This window comes from Cebidichthys violaceus, unplaced genomic scaffold, assembly GCF_023349555.1.
Source record: "Cebidichthys violaceus isolate CVI_PGR_0920_01 unplaced genomic scaffold, fCebVio1.0.p SCAF_29, whole genome shotgun sequence".
NCBI classification, from domain to species: Eukaryota; Metazoa; Chordata; class Actinopteri; order Perciformes; family Stichaeidae; genus Cebidichthys; species Cebidichthys violaceus.
In genome coordinates, this window is record NW_027176472.1 from 1,446,253 (window position 1) to 1,465,081 (window position 18,829).

Genomic DNA, 18,829 nt, shown 5'->3' on the forward strand with positions numbered 1-18,829 from the left:
TCAGCCTGCTCTGGACCAGCAGCCTGACCTTGGTCAGCTTCAGCTGTCGGCCCTTTACTGCTGCCTGCTCCACTTTCCCTGATTCCTTCGTCTTCTCCTGCTGTCAGTGCTTCCTCTGCTACTTTCCTTCCCTCTGTTGTGAGACTCAGAACAGCTGAGTTGTCATCAATAATTTTTTCTCCGCCTGAATCAGCTCTCTGTTCCCCGACCTGATTGTTTGTCTGCCCGCTGTGTTCCTCCTCGGTCGGCGGATCATCGCCCCCCCTCGGAGCAGCGACCTCCGCCGGCTCGTCATTCAGCGGAGCCCGGGTGTGATCGAGCTCCTCCGCCGGTACGGCCCCCGGCTCGGGGCGCCCTTCGGCCGGCCTGCGAGGACAAGCGGCCCGCTTGTGCCCCACATCCCCACACTCAAAGCACCTGATGCTACCTGTGCTAGCGTACAGCATGTAGTGTCCCTCCCCGTGTTTCACCCTAAAGGAGACCTCCAGCGTCTGAGAAGGACCGGTAAGGAACATGAACACCTGTCTCCTGAAGGACTGGACATGTTTCAGTTTTTCGTCTTTGCAGCCCAGACCCACAGTTTTGAAGCTGCTCGCCAGCTTCCCGAAGCGCTGCAGCTCCCGCTCCAACACCTGGTTGGAGATGAACGGGGGAACACCGGAGACGGTGACCCGGGTGGAGGGCACTGCGAGCGGGGAAACCTGCAGATACACGCCGTTCAGCGTGACGCCGCTCGATATTAAATCCGCCACAAAACGCTCCTCTTTTAGAAACACCACCACACCTCTGTTCATCCTGGAGGCATAGCTCAGGTTAACGTGTCCCACACGGTCCCCCACAGCCAGGAGAACCGCCTCTACCGGGACACACGGGTCGGGCTGAACCCGAACTCCATGTCTCAAAGACAGGGACGGCGTCTCAGAGGACGCCATCCCCGACAAGAAACACGGTTTTCTGTCCGCCAAAATACCACTGATCACACAAAAATATCACCACAAGTCAGTCACACAGTGAACTATGGATGAAAAAAGATGAAACGTTTGAAAAAAATCACCAAACATTTAGCAACGCTCACCACGCTCTCTACCACCACGCTCTCCACCAGAGAGAGAGAGAGAGAGACAGAGACAGAGAGAGAGAGAAAGAGAGAGAGAGAGAGGGTTTGTTTTCGTATCAGTCCTTTCCTGTATATTTTATGTATTTACATAGAGACAGACTAACGACAGGCTTCCCACAGCTCTGCTGCACGTTGACTGAAGGTAAAGGGGCCGACTGGAGGTCGGGGTCAGTTGGGAGACGACCCCCCCCCCCCCAAAAAAAAGGAAATGAGCAGGAGAAACCTCAGCAGAAAAAACTGCTAACTTCCTGTTAACCAGCAATGATTTGACCTGAACGTAAGACGAGTCACAACCAGGACAATCTGACACTAAGCCCCAAGTCCAGTCCAGTACAACACAGCTCCAGTGAGTATAGCTTTACTAAAGATCAATACGACGCTGGGAAGACAACATCTGGAGTCTCATTTAGACACTTGTTAAAAAAGTGTTGTGTTGACTGACTTTTATTTTGTAGGACAAAAATGTGAAACTCTCTGAAGCTCGTGTTAAACCACAGAACTTATTTCAGCCATCAAGACAAGAACCGGATGTGCAAAAAAACACTGACTCATTTCCGGGTTTTAGGATTCCTGTTGTTACACTAAGATAACAAACACTTCACACATTAACCATGAAGCTGCTGGTCTTCTGTAGGCACCAACAGCCGTCACGGTCCGGGCAGAAACATCTCGTCAACTGTTGGATCGCCGTGAAATTTAGTTCTGGCAAGTTATTGGTTGAGATATTTCAGTCCCTCGAGCTTTAACTCTGCTGACACGGCGAAAAAAAATGCGTTTTCAACGTATTCCAGCTGAGAGATATACAAGAGTGTTGCAAGTGCAACCTTAAAATCTATTCCAAAAGTGAACGGCTCATCAGGCCATCAGGCCATCAGACCATCAGACCATCAGACCATCAGGCCGCCCTCTCAAAGCACGCAGGAAATCAATGACACAACAGCAGAAACCTCAAGCATATCGTAGCCAACAGGCACTCAGTGTTCCCAAACAGGAAGGAGATTATTGGCTAAGACGATGCTGCTGTGTGTCAATGTGCACTCACAGACATTTCATGTTGGCAGGCTGCTGGTTTTTCTATGTTATTAGGCGGTTACCAACAAAGCACGTCAACAGTACTGCTGCCCATTTTATAAAGCAGAGCACCATAAGAGTGTTGTAAACTAATGTCATCTGTAGAGATCAGCCACCGAAAACACTCATTTCTGCAGCGAGCTTTTAAAGACGTCTGTGACAAAGTTTGTAGTTTGTTTTCCTTCAGCAGCAGCTTGAATTCACGTCAGTCACAAAGGATCCGAAAGTGTCCTGAGAAACTTTCTGAAAAGCAGCGATGAGACACGAGAGACTTCTCTGCTGTTCCATCTGTAAGACCAGTATTAAAAAACACCCGGGAGACGAAAAGAGACGAAAAGTAACTAAAAGAGACGAAAAGAAACTCACCATCAGGCTGCTGTTGAGAACATCAAAGTCACTGTAGCGCCGAATCACCTGCAACACACACACACACACACACACACACACACACACACACACACACACACACACACACACACACACACACACACACACACACACACACACACACACACACACGTTAATTCATCTCCTTACGATCTGGACATTGTCATCGGTCAGGTGCTGATTGGTGCATTTACCTGCCAGCTGTTCTCTGAAGACACGCCCCTCTGGACTCGGACGATGTACTCCTGAGAGACGAGAGAGATCACAGCAAAACATCAGTTTGCTGCTTTTCTTAAGCAACCAAAAAACGTACAATAATAAATGATGTAAATGGTTTGAACAACGAGAAAACACTGGGCAACCATGTCCAAAATTACATTCCCATATCACTAAAATGCATTCTCAGTTAGGTTTCAAGGGAAAAGTATTTTCCACCGGATTACGGTCGCCGTTTTTAAAAAATGTAAACAAAACAAGAAAGCAACAAGATGACACGTTATGTTTAGGTTGGTAAAAGATCATGGCTTGGCTTTTAAAGCTGCGTTTCTTACGCTATTTAAGGAAAAGACGTAAATCAAAATAAGTCAATGTTGACTTTAGTTTTCACAGGGACACACACTGAGGTCTCCTGGGTGAAAGTCCCATGTCGAAATACTAAAATAAAGAAAAAACTGTATTGCTATGACAATAAATGATTATTTTAGAGGGAAAAAAAGTCAGAATATATTAGAGTAAATTAGTAGATTTTTTTTTTTATTCATGAGTAATAATTACATGCAAATATATTCACGGTAAAGTGAGTATTATGTTTTAATATTACACAAAATAACGCAATTTAAAAGGGGAAAAGTTATAATACTGCAAAAGTAAGTTTTTATACAAAAAACATTGTACAAATTAAATTGTAATTTTATGAGGAAGAAAGTAATAATATATGACAAAGTTTTAATTATAGAAGATAAATGGTAATAGAAACAGAAACAAGTTCTTTGTTCAGTAGAGTTCACTTTCGGTTTCTTTTCCACATAAATGATTTGAATAACACAGACTGTTCAGCGAGGACCTGTCTGGTCACGTCGATCACACATCTCTGCTGAGTAAAAGCTTTTCATAACCAACAACAATGATTATGAAAACAAGACTTTTCCTTTAATCTAATCCTCTCACAGTCTAATTCCTGCTGACACACTGCATTCTGCCGTTATCTCACATTCATTCACGTGAGCCGAGCAGCTTCGCAAACCGTGACATCACTTCCTGTTAAAACTCAATACAACCTCTCGAGATGTCTTTTCTGAAAAATGTACAAAAGGCTACAAATCCCAGAAGTTGTTTCTCCAGTGCAGCAGAGTACGTTTCATCAGCGTAACAACGTCTCTATCGTTCATGACATCCACCCTCCATCCATCCACTTTAACAGTATTCTTTGCAGTGGAAGAGACTGTTCAGTCCCTTCTGTCTTTTTTGAATTGCCTCGTTGTTTAAAGAAGGTGCAGCACACATAACACATAATCCAGCCTTCTGTCCACTCTCGTAACTCTCCACTCGGCCCCAGAGTCTGTAAAGCTGCCGACCTTTGATCCGCAACGGTCTGGTACTCGTGGAAGCCGTGAAAAAAGAAAAAAACACATCAAACAAAAAGGAACGCAGCAACCGGCTGATATCATTTTAGCTGCAGACTCTGTTTTCTTAGAGACGCTAATGCCCGGCCTCGCGTTGCTCAACATGTAAACCATCCCAATGAGTTCCACACAGTGAGCTATAAAGAGCACTAGTAACAGCAGATACCAGGACGTGGACTACTGGATGCATCTCCCATCCAAATCCACACAAATGGAGTTTGTTGAACGTGGATATTATCCAGAGCAGGAGTTTTAGTCGTTTGTGTTATTAAAAATTATTTTGAATTTGCTTTTTCTTCTTTGGAATAGAACACGCAAGTTCTGTGTTAAGATATACGTTTTTGCCACCGACTGTACATTACATTATTTTATTCATTTAAATGAGAGAAACGCATGATAACACGACGCCGACCTCCCTGCGTGGACTCCATCAGACTTCCTGTCCTTCTAGTCGGTGACTTGGTGGCCGACAGGAAATGACTCGTCCTCGACTAGAAGCTCACACACACGCACGCACGCACGCACGCACACACACACACACACACACACACACACACACACACACACACACACACACACACACACACACACACACACACACACACACACACACAGTGCTGGTGTGTAACTGTCGGAGGCGTATCCTCACATTTCTCACATTATTTTGGAGCTGCTTATGTTGTGAAATGATGGAAAGTCATCTGACAGATACAGCATCATGGAAAAACTGCAATAATGTTCTGAATTACAGGAAAGTATGTGACCAATAGAAGTAAAACACAAAACTAGTAACTCTGTACCAAAACTACCAACAGGGAGAAAATAAATAAAGTTATTATATCTGTCAGTATTAGTCTCTGTTTGACATGTGCAACACGGATGCCTGACATTAGCATGCTAACTGGCTAGCTCAGCTGATCCCCCAGTCGGACTGTAAACAACAAACCCACCACAGAGGCGTCCATTATCGGACAGACGAACACATGTCCTGCTTTATTATTTATTATTATTCCTGAAAACATGCTTCGGTCCGCCGACAGTCACGTTGTTCAAAACGTCATTTCTTACCGCAAACGAGTTCAAAGTGCACATTGAAGTGCAAAGTAATGCTGAACAGGAGCTGTATACAACAACACCGTTGTAAATCCGACATATTAACGTTTCCGTTGATTTTAACAGACGCAGATATTATTTGTGACACGACTTTTAACCCTTTACGAACATATCCACCGTCTCCTCGCTTCGGCATGTATAAACAGACAGAAAACTGCGTTTATTTGGATGAAATATCAACATTTCGACCAAGCATGGTCCTCATACAACGTTAGTAGGAAGCTGTCAAATGGAGGCAAATAATAATAAAAAAACTATTTATTACAGGTATTTGTTGGAGGGGATGAATGCCGAATGTTGCAACAGACCAGTACAGATCCAAGACGACAACACTTGTTTGCTGTAGACAACGTTAGACCGCCTCAAGAGGAATCAATAAGACGCAATGCTTTCTCAATATAATTCACTTTTAATGATAATAGATGAAGCGACGGTTCTCGGAGCTTTTAACAGGCATTGCTTTCGGCTCCTGCTCCTCCAGTCGGTCGGTGTCAACGCGCCACGTTAATCCCTTTATATATCGGCGGTATGCAAAAACAGCTTCCAGGAAATTGCTTAATCGGTGACAGTCTGTCCGATAATGGAGATACAATGTCAACTCTCACGCGTACAAAAAAAATAAGACTCGTGACGCATGGGATTAGGGGGGTGATAGTACTATTTTTTTTACAGCTATATTGACTTAAGTTGAAAGAAGTGGTTTAATGGTTTAATGAAACGATTCACAAGAAAAAACGAGCCGAAATTAAGCTTCTAACAGACGTGTCCGATAATGGAACCGGTGACGCAGCGATTGCCTCAAACGATCAATTCCCCCTTAAAAACTACGCTATTACGCTGTATTTTCGAAACGTACCAGCATCTATGTTCTTGGGGTGAATAACGTACTGTTTCACCTGTTAGACCTACAGGTTGTTAACAGGTTAGTTAGGTTGACGTTTGTTGTTTTTCTAGTAAACAACACTCACCGTGTGGGACTGCAGGTTCTGGCTGGCTTCGATCACCGCAGTTAGAGGCACGGTGTCGTCCAGCAGCAGCCGGCTGGGGGTCTTCTTCTCCAGGAAAGACATCTGGAGGATTAACGGAGAAAGTCTGATCTTAAAAGTGTCCGTCTGTCCACTGACTAAGGAGGAGAAGGAGGAGGAGGAGGAGGAACACCAACAGCTCCGAGAGAAGCGAACCAACCGCTGGCTGTTAGCTTAGCTTTTTACCGTAAACCAGGATGCGGTGCTGCGATCAGAAGCCGAGGTGCGTCAGCGCCCCCTGCTGGTCCGGAGGAGGACGTGTTGAATCAGATGAGTCAAAATAAACGAGGACGTTAACAATTTACCAAAATAAAGACAATATTGAGCTTATTTATTGTTTCAACAAGCTTTCAACCACAGTTTCCTCAGCTTTTGGAGCTGAGCTTTAAAAACATTAAGATGGATGTGTTGAGAATTTGTTTGTCAAACCTTCGGGCTGGAATAAAAAATAAAAATAACTACAGGGTTGACAGCAGCAATGCTGGAGACAATTTGGGTGGATAAAAACCAAAATCCCATAATTTCTGGTTATGTATACAAATAAAATAATTCAGATTCTTGAGGATATTTTATGCTACCAGATTCCCAGGGACCCCCTGATCGTGTGCCTGGCATTGATACCCGGTGACATAATTTAAAAAGAGGACATTATCTCTTTAAATCCTCATACTTGCATGTAAAAAGGACATCACATGGTGCTGACCCTCCAAGACCAGGACAGTGGTTAAACATTGTAGAGGAAATATATTCCATAGAAAAAATTACTCACTGTTTAAGGACTAAAGCAAGGACCCACTAAAGACATGATGGGGATAATGGACGGCATAGAACAGTAAGGATGGGTCTTGTTCTCAGCTGGGCTAAAAAAAAGAAAATGGATCAAAGGTTGTAAAGAGAAAGTAGCCCCCAGGGTCTTAGGGTCTCCAGGGTCTTAGAGCATCCAAGTCCTCCAAAATAAAACCAGTTAAAAAAGGTGAGGGGGGGTCAAAGCTACAAAAGTTAAAAAATCAAATGTGTTCAATCAAGGCGAGTCAAACATGTGCCGACCAAAGCAGTCCACATGCTGATTAACATCCCTTAACGTAGAAGAAAGAAGACGAGTCAAAGCCTTCAGCTAGAGCAGCTGTTCAGGTGATCGTTGGACTGAGGACCAGCAGACTGCTGGTCCTCCTCGTTGGACATCCCTGCAGACAGCAGCACAGACATGTGGCGCTAAGAGTAGAGACAAGTAGAGACCTGAAAACCGTTGACAAGACGTGAATGGATTTAATAAATTCAAAGATTGTTTAGAGTTTTTATTTGACACATGAAAGAAAATACAGAGCAGATCTGACAAATTAAACATCTAAATAAATCATCAGAGTCTCTCTGGTAGCGTCTCTGTCCAGACGCACATCATGTTCCAGTCATTTATGTGCAGCATCAATAAACTACAAAAAAAAGTCTTGTGCTGCGGCGGCCATTTTTAAATCACTGCACCCGTCACCTCTGACCTCCTCCCCCTTCCTCTCACTCCGTCTTCTGCTGCTCCTCGGGCATCATCACCATCACCTCCCCCTCCATCACCACCTTGTCCCTGACGGAGCACGTCACGGCGATGAAGGCGAACGACATCTTGATCTTGCGGACCTCGGCTTCGGCCAGCACCTCCTCGCTGACGTAGAGCGGCGCCGGGAAGCGGATCTCCTGGTACAGGAAGACGCAGCCGCGGCCGGGCATCCTGGTGCCGAGCACGGCCGAGATCAGGCCGTTGATGAGCACGCCGTGGACGATGGGCGCCTCGAAGGAGGTGGTGCTGGCGTAGACCGGGTCCAGGTGGAGGGGGTTGTTGTCGCCCGTCAGCTCGGCGAACAGCTGCACGTCGCGGGCCGAGAAGGCTTTGGTGAGGGAGGCCCGCTGGCCGACGTGGAGCAGCCGGCAGGAAGGAGGAGAGAGGCACAGCCGCGGCTTGTTAAAGATGCTGGTCCACATGAAAGTCATCCTGAAGAACGAGTCTCCTCCTCCTCCTCCTCCTCCTCCTCCTCCTCCTCCTCCTCCTCCTTCAGTCCAGCTGCAGCTCTCGACTGTTTCCCGTCAGCGCGAGCAGGAACGGAGACACCTGAAGACAAAGAGGAAGAAAAACTGTCATCATGGTCTCAGAGGGAGATTCTATTCATGCTTTCTTCAAAAATTCAAGGTGTGACACAACAGAGGTGTGAAATCGATGCACAAAAGGACATTTTGGGGACTATTATTGCTTTGTTTAACTGACTAGTAGACACTCGTAACTTGAATTTTCCAGCAAATCTAGAACTCCAGGCTGCTTCCTTTTAAAAAGGCAGAACCCTCTGAACAGACGTGAGCCTGAGTCAGAGTTTAACGTTCCCTCAGCAGCTGAAACACAACATAAAAGATCCTGTTTGTGGACACCGAGCTGAAGCGAAGTGTGCTGACCTGCAGCACTCTGAAGGCACAGGTCTGGTTCTGGTAGGAGCCCAGCAGAGTCAGGGAGCTCCACAGCTTCACCAAACCCCTGAGAACACAAACGCGCGTTTAAAACAGACATCTTGTGTGGGAGGAGTGAAAGTGTCTTCCCATCCTGCTGCTGAACTCACCGGCTGTAAACACGCAGGAGAGCAGTGAGGGAGTCTTCATCGTACTTCAACAGGTCAAAGGACAGCGCTGCTCCCACCTCAAACACAAAGCAGCGGCACATTTACTCAAGTAATGTACTTAAGCTCCCCCCCCCCCCCCGAACCAATAATGAATTAATTAGAATCATTTCAGAACTAGCTGGACATCTTCTGGAGGCTTCCTCACAGATCACAGTGTGGGAATCGAACCGTCGACGCGTTGATGGTCTCACCTCTCCAAACAGGCTGTTCAGACCGGAGACGATGAACTGCTTCAGGTCGACCGCACTCAGTCTGGTTGACTCATCCTCCAGAACGCTGAACACCGGCAGAAACACATGTTGAATGTACAAGTATAGCAGTCAGTGACAGACACGTGCAAAGTACTACGGATCAATATACGGGAATGTGTTTCAGACATGGACACTATGATGAATGATCATGTGTTAACAGTGACTTACAGGCAGACCTTCATGTAGTGGTACGGCGAGGCGTTCTTCAACACGACCCGTCGGTAAACTGCAGGTTCGTTCTTCGTGTCGGCGCGTCTCATTCTAGCAAAGCATCAGAGACTCCAGCAGGTCGATCAGCTGACTTCAGACTAAAACACAAAGGCTGAGGGTTAAACAGACATCAACCAACACGTCGGTGTAGTCTGTGTTTGTATCCTGTGTGTGTGTGTGTGTGTGTGTGTGTAAAAGTAACGTGAGTCTGTATCAAGTTAGCTTAAACATTTTACTTAATTAAAGTATTGGCAGTATCAAAATATACTAAAAGTACAAAAACTAAAAGTATTCACGATGTACTCGTTGAATATTAGTTAAATGTTTAGTTCATTTCTGACTCTGCAGAGAAACTAAAGCTGTCAAATAAAAGTAATGGCAGTAGAAATAAAGTACAATAATGTAGAGGAGTAGAGTATTAAAGTGGCATGAACTGGAATTACTCAAGTTAGGTACAAGTACCTCAAAGTGGTACTCGAGTACAGTAAGTCAGTACTTGAGTAAATGTCAAATCATAGGTCAGAGACATTAAGGCAGCAGTTTATCTACATGTCGACAGACCGGATACAGGAAGTGGACAAACACAATCCTATTTAGCTTCATGAAAAATAATAATACTAAAATACCATCTGTGAGGATTAGATGAATACAAACTTGCTGAAAAGTTCAATTTGTTTTGACACACAGAAATAGTGGACTGAGCTAACAAGAGAGCCAGCTAACAACCAGGCTACAACGTTACATGTATCGTTCGAACATCTAAAATATTAACTTACGCTATTAATATGAAGGCTCGACACGTTTGTCAGACTAACTTCTCCACGTGACAAGTCAAAAACATGTCAAACAGCCTGAAACTAAAACTAGCTAACATGAGGTCAAACAGTAGCTAAGTTAGCTGAACTAGCTAACTTAAGCTAAGCTAGCTCGTAGCTGCTACACTGAAAACAGCTAGCAGTAAACGAACTGTCATTTGTTATTGATAAACTATTAAAAAATATTGCGTTTTGCAGCATTTAACTCACCAACTGCATCAACATTGAGAAATAACGGCGTGCTGTTGTGAGAACCATGCACCCTTGACCAGAATGAGCGCATGCGCAGTGACCACAGCAGGAAATTGTCAAAGAGGTGTGAAATAAGAAGATGGATCACTCTGTCTCAACACCGAACATCCAGGAATCACAAACGAAGGTAAGATAAGATGAGGGGAATTTTAGGCCTTGCACCACCAGCACAGACATAAACGGGTACAGAAAAATAAAAGAATAGACAGAGACCAATAAAAATCAAAAGTTAAAGTATATGAAATAAAAACAGGTAATTTGACAACATTTTTAATTTTTTTAAGACATTTCTATTTCCATCAGAAAGAGAAACATATGGTTAAAAAGTTCGGAATAATATTATATACAATTTGACATAGTCAGAGATATTGTTTTTAGTTTATTTCAATCTGTCACAGCTGATTTTATTTTTATTTTCATAGAAAAAATAGACTTTCATGCTCTTTTCAGTAAAAAAGTTCTGAACTGAGTCTCTGCATAACTTCCAAAATAAATAAATAAATTCAAATCATATCATAACAAACAGTTCACTAATCCCATTTACGCACTAAGCCAAAGTATTTGAAAACAACTTACTTACTTTTATAATGTGTATCGATAACTATCACAATTTACTCATTAGAGACCAGTTCGTGGTGGAGTGGTACATCTTATCATGAATTATTTACTCTTTGACGTTCTTAATAAAGCTGTAAAGATGTGTCGCCACCCAGCGGTCTCTTGGTGTACTACTACATGCAAACAAAAAAAAAAACACCACAAGTGTCCAATCAGTCAGTAAAACAATTATTTTTATTCTGCAGAAGATATATCGCTGTAGTCCAGAAACACTCTTTGTGCAGACATCACTGAATCACCTCATTCTTCAAACGTTATTCACTTACAGTACATGTTTCATTCTGAATTTCATTCTGAATATGTTTCTATGAGGTTGAATGTGCAGTCAGTTCACAGCAGGAGACTTCACACACACACACACACACACACACACACACACACACACACACACACACACACACACACACACACACACACACACACACACACACACACACACACACACACACAAACAAACGACTGTCAGATTTAAAAACAGTTTATCTGAAAGAGAAATGTGCAAAATCCCAAAGTGGAATGTTTTCATTCAAGATTAACGTCTAAAAACAGAGACTAAAGCCTCCTGCGTGGTGCTGTGTGTCCAAAAACCTCAGGACTATTTGACTGTCTGTCCCTCTTTTGTGCATTCATTTACTTTTCACAGACGTAAAAACCCTGATATCGAACTATAAAACGGCATCGTCACCAAATATCAACACCACTTCATCACAACCTTCATCCTCCTCGCCTTCAACATCCACAGTGAGGTCGAACGGTTTCCTTCAGGAACGTTTCTTAGTGTTTTCGCAGCCGACTTCCTGCGCAGACAGGAAGTCCATGATGAGCATGGCGGCTTTCCTGGGCCGCTCCAACGCCACGGAGTGACCGCAGTTGTCCAACAGCGCAACCCGGCAGTTTGACAGCGCCGCCTCCAGCACCGCCGCCCCGGAGACGTCCACCACCTGAAGAGAGCAGACGGGTTCGTTACAGGCCTCTGGCGATCAGCAGACTGTGGATACGTCATATACACGGCTGTATGGTCAGTCTGTCCTTATCTAAATTTCAGAACATTTTGTTGAGACATTCATGTTCCCCAGAGGATACATCCAGATGACTTTGTTGATCCTCTGACGTTTCCTCTTGCGCCACCATGAGGTTCACATTTGTGACTATGAGAGAAATACCTCAACAGCTATTGGATGGATTACCAGGAAATTTGGCGACGTTCATGTTCCTCTCAGGATTAACAGCAATAACTCTGGAGATACTCTTATTTTCTATTTAGTGCCCTAATCAGGTCTTAATGTGTCCAAAACTTTGATTTATGACCAAATACTTGCAAAACTAATGACTTTCCCTTCAGCCTCAGCTGTACCTTTGGTGCTTATCAACAAGTGTTAGCATGCTAACACGCTAAACTAAGATGGTGAACAATGCAAATGTTCTACCTGCTGAAGATCAGCATGTTAATACTCAATGAATCTGGGTTTTTTTAAGGAACATCTCATATTCAGTGTGCGGGAGGGAGTGCCTCTTTCCCTTGAACATATGCAGTTCACTGTGGTTCATACCTGGTCCTCCGTCCCCCACACCACCAGCACGGGTGATGTGATCAGATGCAAGTTTTCCTGCAGCGAGTGACGAGACTTCTCACCGACGATCTCCATGAACACTGAACAACACACACACACACACACACACACACACACACACAATAAATCAAAAGGAGCATGTGTAGCAACGGTTATTAAAAAGGTGAACGATACGAGATTGGGAGCATTTCAATTGCCTCTCAATGGCTCTCAACATGGCGAGGCCTCAGCTGGCGGCTAACAGAGCTAACAGTGCTAACAGTGCTAACATAGCTAACAAAGCTAACAGTGCTAACAGAGCTAACAGAGCAAACATAGCTAACAGTGCTAACAGAGCTAACAGATCTAACAGAGCAAACATAGCTAACAGAGGTAACAGTGCTAACAGAGCTAACAGAGCAAACATAGTTAACAGAGCTAACAGTGCTAACAGATCTAACAGAGCTAACAGTGCTAACAGATCTAACAGAGCAAACATAGCTAACAGAGGTAACAGTGCTAACAGAGCTAGCTACAGCGAAGGTGCCGACAGAACCAACAGTGTTGACCTGAGGGGGAACCGGAGGGTGAGGGCTACGCGGTCGGGATGAGTCATCAGCTCGTGTGAGAGCAGTGCAGAGCGGCGGCTGTGAGATAACCAGTGGGGCTAACATGGATGAACGTGCACGACACGCCTGGCTACGTCAACAAAGCAAGGCGAAACTCAGATAACAAAACACACACAGAGGGAGAGCGACTTCATTCTCCGCTCAGGTAGACACTCCTCTATATCTTTACATAGATAATAGTTCTTGGCTGCTATTCTAAAGCTCAGAATATTGTATATTGCTCCTTTAAAAGACACAAACAAGAGAACAAAAATGAACTCATTACAGTCGCTTCTACTTTGCTCTTTTGATCGCTGTCAATGAAACACTCGTCTTCAAATGAGGATGTGTGAAATGACAAGCCTACCAGAAGAGGAGAGGATTGTTTTCTTTGAGCTGCTGAAGGGCTTTTAATGTGAAACACATGTGCAGGAAGTGTTTAGTTTCACATTAAGAGAAATTAAAAAAGGAGGAGGAGGAGGAGGAGGAGGAGGAGGAGGAGGAGGAGGAGGAAGTGTTGGTGATGGATGTGAGCAGACTGACCTTCTTTGTAGAAATCATTGTTGGGGATCCTGTTGTCAAGTAGACCCCGCAAGACCTGGCAACACACACACACACACACACACACACACACACACACACACACACACACACACACACACACACACACACGATATTAGTATACTAACAGTAGTTGCACTGATATATTGATTATGTTGTGTGAAGCCTTAAAGGGACAGTTCACCCCAATATCAAAAATACATATATTTCCTCTTCCCTTTAGTGCCGTTTATCAGTCTCGATTGATACACAGCACTACAGGTAGCGCAGCTCTTCACCTGTCGGGGGAGGTTGAGGGGGGTGTAGCAGCAGAGTTTCAACATGTTGTCCAGCTCCTGAGGAGTGGTGGGGATCAGAGGGATCGACTCCTCAGTATTCTCTATCTCCCTCAGACGACGGATGAACTTTGTTTCTGTTGGATAAACCAGACCTGGAGGAGGAGGAGGAGGAGGAGGAGGAGGAAGAGGAGGAGGAGGAGAGAGGTGTTGTCTGTTATTCTGCGTCATCAAACGGTCTCAGGTTTGAATCCCGGAGGGAAGCACTGAACCATGAATCGAGACGTTTGCTGAGTTTACCCGCCGGACAGACCAAGGTGACGCCGGAGAGTTGAGCCGGGTAGCGGGCGGCGTACACTCCGGCGACGTTCCCACCCATGGATGTCCCGACCAGGTGGAAGGGCCTTTTGTCCAGACCGATGCTCTGCACAAACTGTCACAGTTGTTAGGAAGCTGAACAGACAACAAGGAACTGTTGGTATGCTGATTAAACGATCAATATTTAACGTGTTGATTACAGATCTTCAGCGGTGGAAGATGTAGGAAGAGGATTGATCAAATTGCAGGACAAAGTTGAACCTTCTCTGTCAGAGCTGGTCAGGAGTTTGCACTAAGCCCCCCCCCCCCCCCCACCCACCCCCGATAAAGAAAGCCGGGCTTTGAAACAGATTTTACACAACGGCCAAACGATGAAATCATAATTAACGGGCCCTTCACATGATGCCATGGGGCCACAAAGACTTCTTCCTATGGGATTTACATTTTGGAAAGAGACGTCTTTAACTTAGCGGATAATTTGTTTTGAGGTAATTCAACTTCCCAGTAAAACCACAGGATTATCCCGTATTTAAAATCAGCATCATTTTCCTTTCTCCAATCATGTGAATGAGGAAGAGGCTGGACCAGCTAGTGCGCTCAATGCTCCATGAACCCCATAATGTGAAAAGGTGGCCGAAAGTTCTGTGGAAGTCAAACTCTTTGACCCGCCTCCAAATCTCTATCCAGTTCTCTCTCTCTCTCACACACACACACACACACACCTGGTGGATTCGGGTGACCTGGCCCTGAATGCCGTAGTCCTCGGTGCCGGTGCGAGTCGTCCCCTCGTGTCCCGGCATGTCCACGCACACCACATGCTGGCCTCTGGGTAAATGCTGGAGGAGAGAAAAACAGACTCACTGAAACAAACGGTGTTCCACACTCAGCGTGTTCACAATATATAAATAAAAAAAAAAAAAAAAGGGACATAAATGACACGTAATGCCTCACCGTGAGGACGGGCAGCCACATGTCCTTGCTGGCGGAGAAGCCGTGCAGCAGCAGCAGCGACGGCGTGGAGCCCCCCGGCGTCCCGCGGCTGCTGTAACAGAAGCGGTAGCTTCCGCTGTGAGAGTAGCGGACCGCCAGGCCCAGCCTGCGACGCACGAACCTGAGGGGGATCACAGCACCATCACCATGACGATCACAGAAACGTTAATGTCTACAGTCCTGCTAGCATGAAGCCCCGACATGCTGTTGATCTTTAGAAGGCTCCACTACGCTATAGTGTATTTTCTAGACAAGACAATGGAGAACCTTGAGGATCTTTAGTATAAAAGATGGAAACGTTTCCATGTCTATGCGACCATCCTTGCGGGAAGATCACACCGAGACCAAGAGAAACAAGCAAAACCCAATGTCCCGTTTGGCCCAGGCAGCCAATCAAATCAAACAAGAGGCGGGCCTTCTGCTTTACAACTTATTTTCGGTGCCACTTTAAATACAGACATATTTCAACGGATTCTCATATATTTGTTTGTTTGTCAAATTCTCTTGTAACTGCACATTATTTCATTTCATTTCTGTCTTTATACTATTGTACTGTGTTCATTTTTATGCAACATACTTTGACAATCAGCTGTTTCTGATTGTGCGATGTGGTAAGAACAGCTGGGGACCCTGGCAGATGTAGACGAAGGGTTGATCTTGGCTGCATTTCATTATAATGAACTGTTTAATTCAACCGCTCAGTCATATATATATATATATATATATATATATATATATATATTATATATATATATATATATTATATATATATATATATTATATATATATATATATATATATATTATATATTTATTGTCATTTAAGATAAACTGAATTCTAATCTTATTTCATGTAATGTGTCAGTGTTGTATAACTTGACATTTTACGCATATCACAAAGCTGCTGACAAAACCACTATTTCATAACTGTGACTCAGTACTGTGTGTGTGTGTGTGTGTGTGTGTGTGTGTGTGCGTGCGTGCGTGAGTGAGTGAGTGAAATAGCTACAATAACCTTCCCAGCGGCCAACATGTAGGACATTTTTTTTTTTTTTTACAGCTTAGACAAAGTCCAGTAGGCCAGGTCACACTAGAGGCCCTGCTCCTTCACAATAAAAGCACATTTTAGAGGCATTAGTGGCATTCCAGCAGAGCAACAGGCTGTAACACACTAATGATTACTGAGATAACATTCTGTCACAAAATCATTACAATCAACACACAATGCCGAGAAAAATATGTTTACAACAGCAAGATAGTGTGTTCTTGAACTTGAACCTGAAGTCCAGTCCTGAGGTACATCTGTCAGTTGTCTACAGTCATTACTTCATCTTATCAGACATTTGTGTAAAATTGTCACATTTAGATTGATTGATTAATATAGGAACTTATGGGTACTTTTGGAAGTTAATGAAATAAAGAATCCAACATGTTACCAAAGGGGAAATAACACAAAACGTCAGTAGATTTGTCCGTCTTTAGGGACGAGTAACAAGTGGACAGATTACTAACTTTGATGCACTCTGATATGTCTTAAAGACATGAACGTGTGTTACAACTCATGAAGTCAGAGCTGTCAGAACATTTTCATAGGACTCCTTTCAAGAACACAAAAAAACCCAATCTCACTGGAATCCACCAGTTAACACTAACCGATTACCACATGAGTGTGTTTACCAGTTGTAGGCTTTAAGGAGCACTCCGGGCCAGAACAGGAAGGAGGCGACGAAGGCGAGGACCGGGAGAACCACAATACCTCCCGATAGTATAATCAGCTCCATCGTTGCACACGCCTTTCAAAATAAAACACACAGACAGACATTGTCATTTGCTCAGCTTCTGAATTGTCGATGCTGACCCGGCGCCCCATCAGACCTCTTCTGCTACTGACACATGAGACCAGTGTGGTGGCGAGAGTCCAGTGAAACCAGAACGTGATTCATCACGTTTGAGTCGGGGCTCTCGCTGAACATCGACGTGTCAGATAACAATAACAATAAAAACACTAAAGGAATACTTGGACGCTTATATCATTTTCATCTCCGTGCAGAAATAGCACTGTGATTTGTTTTTAGCTTAGCTTAGCACAAAGACTGGAAGCGGAGGGAAACTGCTAGCGCCTGTCAGCTCACTGTCTTGCCCATGGCAGGTTCATCTGGATCAATTTTTTTTTTTTTTTTTTTTTTTTAAATCACAATTTTCACAAATGTGTTCTTCTATATGTGACAAAAAAAACATTGTTTAAAAACAAGCATTTCTATTTGAATTGTCAAATAATCTCAAAATTACCTTCCCACTCATTAAAGGGTTTATAACTCATTCGTCACTCGCTACATTTGGACACACGGTCGCAGTCTTTATCACATGGAAACACAACCACTGGGTTTCACAAGGAACATGGACAGAGGTCTCCTGGGTGAAAGTCCTGAGTTTAGTTAGACCTTCCCAGGTATGAACTGACAAAAATATAGTTTTTGTGAAATGATGGTTTGATTTAAACATTTTTTTTTTCTCCATTTTTGATATTATACTTCTTTTAGTAAATTGTTTAAAAAAATGCCGATGGTCAATTTGCCTATGTGACCAAGAGTACTATTCAATAACAACTATAAACATATATGTAAACAACTTGTGGTGGGAATGTTTTGCCAAATTGCTGAATTTCCAAAAGTCAAAGCTGACCTTTTGATTCTTTAAGCCAACAAGCAATAGAAACTCGATCCACTGATGAATACAATGTGACACGGTGGAAAGTTCCGGAAGGAAAGTGGACCTCGAGTAGCCCTTGTTTTGTTAAAAAAAAAAAAAAAAAAAAAAAAAAAAAGAGTTACATAAAAGTCTATTAGTGTCGAAGTCAACGTGAGTCGTCAGTTGTGTAAAATTAGAGAAGCGGAAAACGGAACTTCAACCGGATCACCGCTGATTTCCTGTCAGTCTCATAACATGTTTCATTTCATACTGAAGGTGCAACAGTAGAGAGGAAGCTTAACTGCAGATAAAAACATAGCATTTCAGACACACATGCATCCTGGTTATGAGTCTCTAAGTGTCCTTTGAAAGCATCACATCTCAAACACGATCACATCATGCACGCTGTAGGTTCTATTATTAACACACTGACTGAATAACACAGTTTGGTGGTGCTGAACCGGAGACATATTCATTTTAATTATGACATATTTATTAAAATCACCAGCACAGAAGTAAGACTGTACCTGTCGGACTCCTCTTCGATCTGTCACCGCGAGCTGTCCTCCATTCAGTTCAGTTCAGTTCAGTCTAGTCCACTCCACCACCTCCTCCTCCTCCTCCTCCTCTTCCACTTTCACCCGGATTACACAACAGCCTTTCATCTGCACTTAAAGGGAAAGAGCACCGAGAGGACCGCGATGC

General features: G+C 43.9%; 5 protein-coding genes across 5 annotated transcripts in view; all 5 read right to left on the reverse strand.

Annotated features, from left to right (window-relative positions):
- LOC137880778 (uncharacterized) overlaps nt 1–2,540 on the reverse strand; it is a 3,211-nt gene extending 671 nt beyond the window's left edge. The window contains exon 1 of the mRNA XM_068722306.1: nt 1–2,540. This exon is cut by the window's left edge and continues 139 nt beyond it. Coding sequence (XP_068578407.1) covers nt 1–932 — 932 coding nt within the window. The 5' untranslated portion in view covers nt 933–2,540.
- The window catches only part of pxk (PX domain containing serine/threonine kinase), a 20,402-nt gene extending 13,900 nt beyond the window's left edge, over nt 1–6,502 (reverse strand). Inside the window, 3 exon segments of the mRNA XM_068722307.1 lie at nt 2,555–2,602; nt 2,770–2,820; nt 6,279–6,502. Coding sequence (XP_068578408.1) covers nt 2,555–2,602; nt 2,770–2,820; nt 6,279–6,380 — 201 coding nt within the window. The 5' untranslated portion in view covers nt 6,381–6,502.
- A 1,113-nt stretch (nt 6,503–7,615) lies between these two features.
- Nucleotides 7,616–8,370, reverse strand: LOC137880665 (hydroxyacyl-thioester dehydratase type 2, mitochondrial-like). Its single transcript, XM_068722160.1, has one exon. It carries the CDS (start codon nt 8,313–8,315, stop codon nt 7,845–7,847), a length of 471 nt encoding a protein of 156 aa, XP_068578261.1. The 5' UTR covers nt 8,316–8,370; the 3' UTR covers nt 7,616–7,844.
- rpp14 (ribonuclease P/MRP 14 subunit) lies at nt 8,344–10,563 on the reverse strand. The gene is made up of 6 exons (XM_068722161.1): nt 10,476–10,563; nt 9,409–9,548; nt 9,181–9,265; nt 8,930–9,006; nt 8,769–8,847; nt 8,344–8,433 (listed from the first exon to the last, which is right to left on the reverse strand). The coding sequence occupies exons 2-6, from the start codon at nt 9,498–9,500 to the stop codon at nt 8,377–8,379; spliced, it is 390 nt and encodes a 129-aa protein (XP_068578262.1). The 5' UTR covers nt 9,501–9,548; nt 10,476–10,563; the 3' UTR covers nt 8,344–8,376.
- A 724-nt stretch (nt 10,564–11,287) lies between these two features.
- On the reverse strand, nt 11,288–18,751 carry LOC137880727 (monoacylglycerol lipase abhd6-A-like). Its single transcript, XM_068722237.1, has 9 exons — nt 18,652–18,751; nt 17,114–17,229; nt 15,399–15,558; nt 15,170–15,283; nt 14,430–14,562; nt 14,133–14,284; nt 13,837–13,891; nt 12,686–12,786; nt 11,288–12,076 (listed from the first exon to the last, which is right to left on the reverse strand). Exons 2-9 carry the CDS (start codon nt 17,215–17,217, stop codon nt 11,897–11,899), a joined length of 999 nt encoding a protein of 332 aa, XP_068578338.1. The 5' UTR covers nt 17,218–17,229; nt 18,652–18,751; the 3' UTR covers nt 11,288–11,896.
- Between the last annotated feature and the right edge of the window lie 78 nt (nt 18,752–18,829).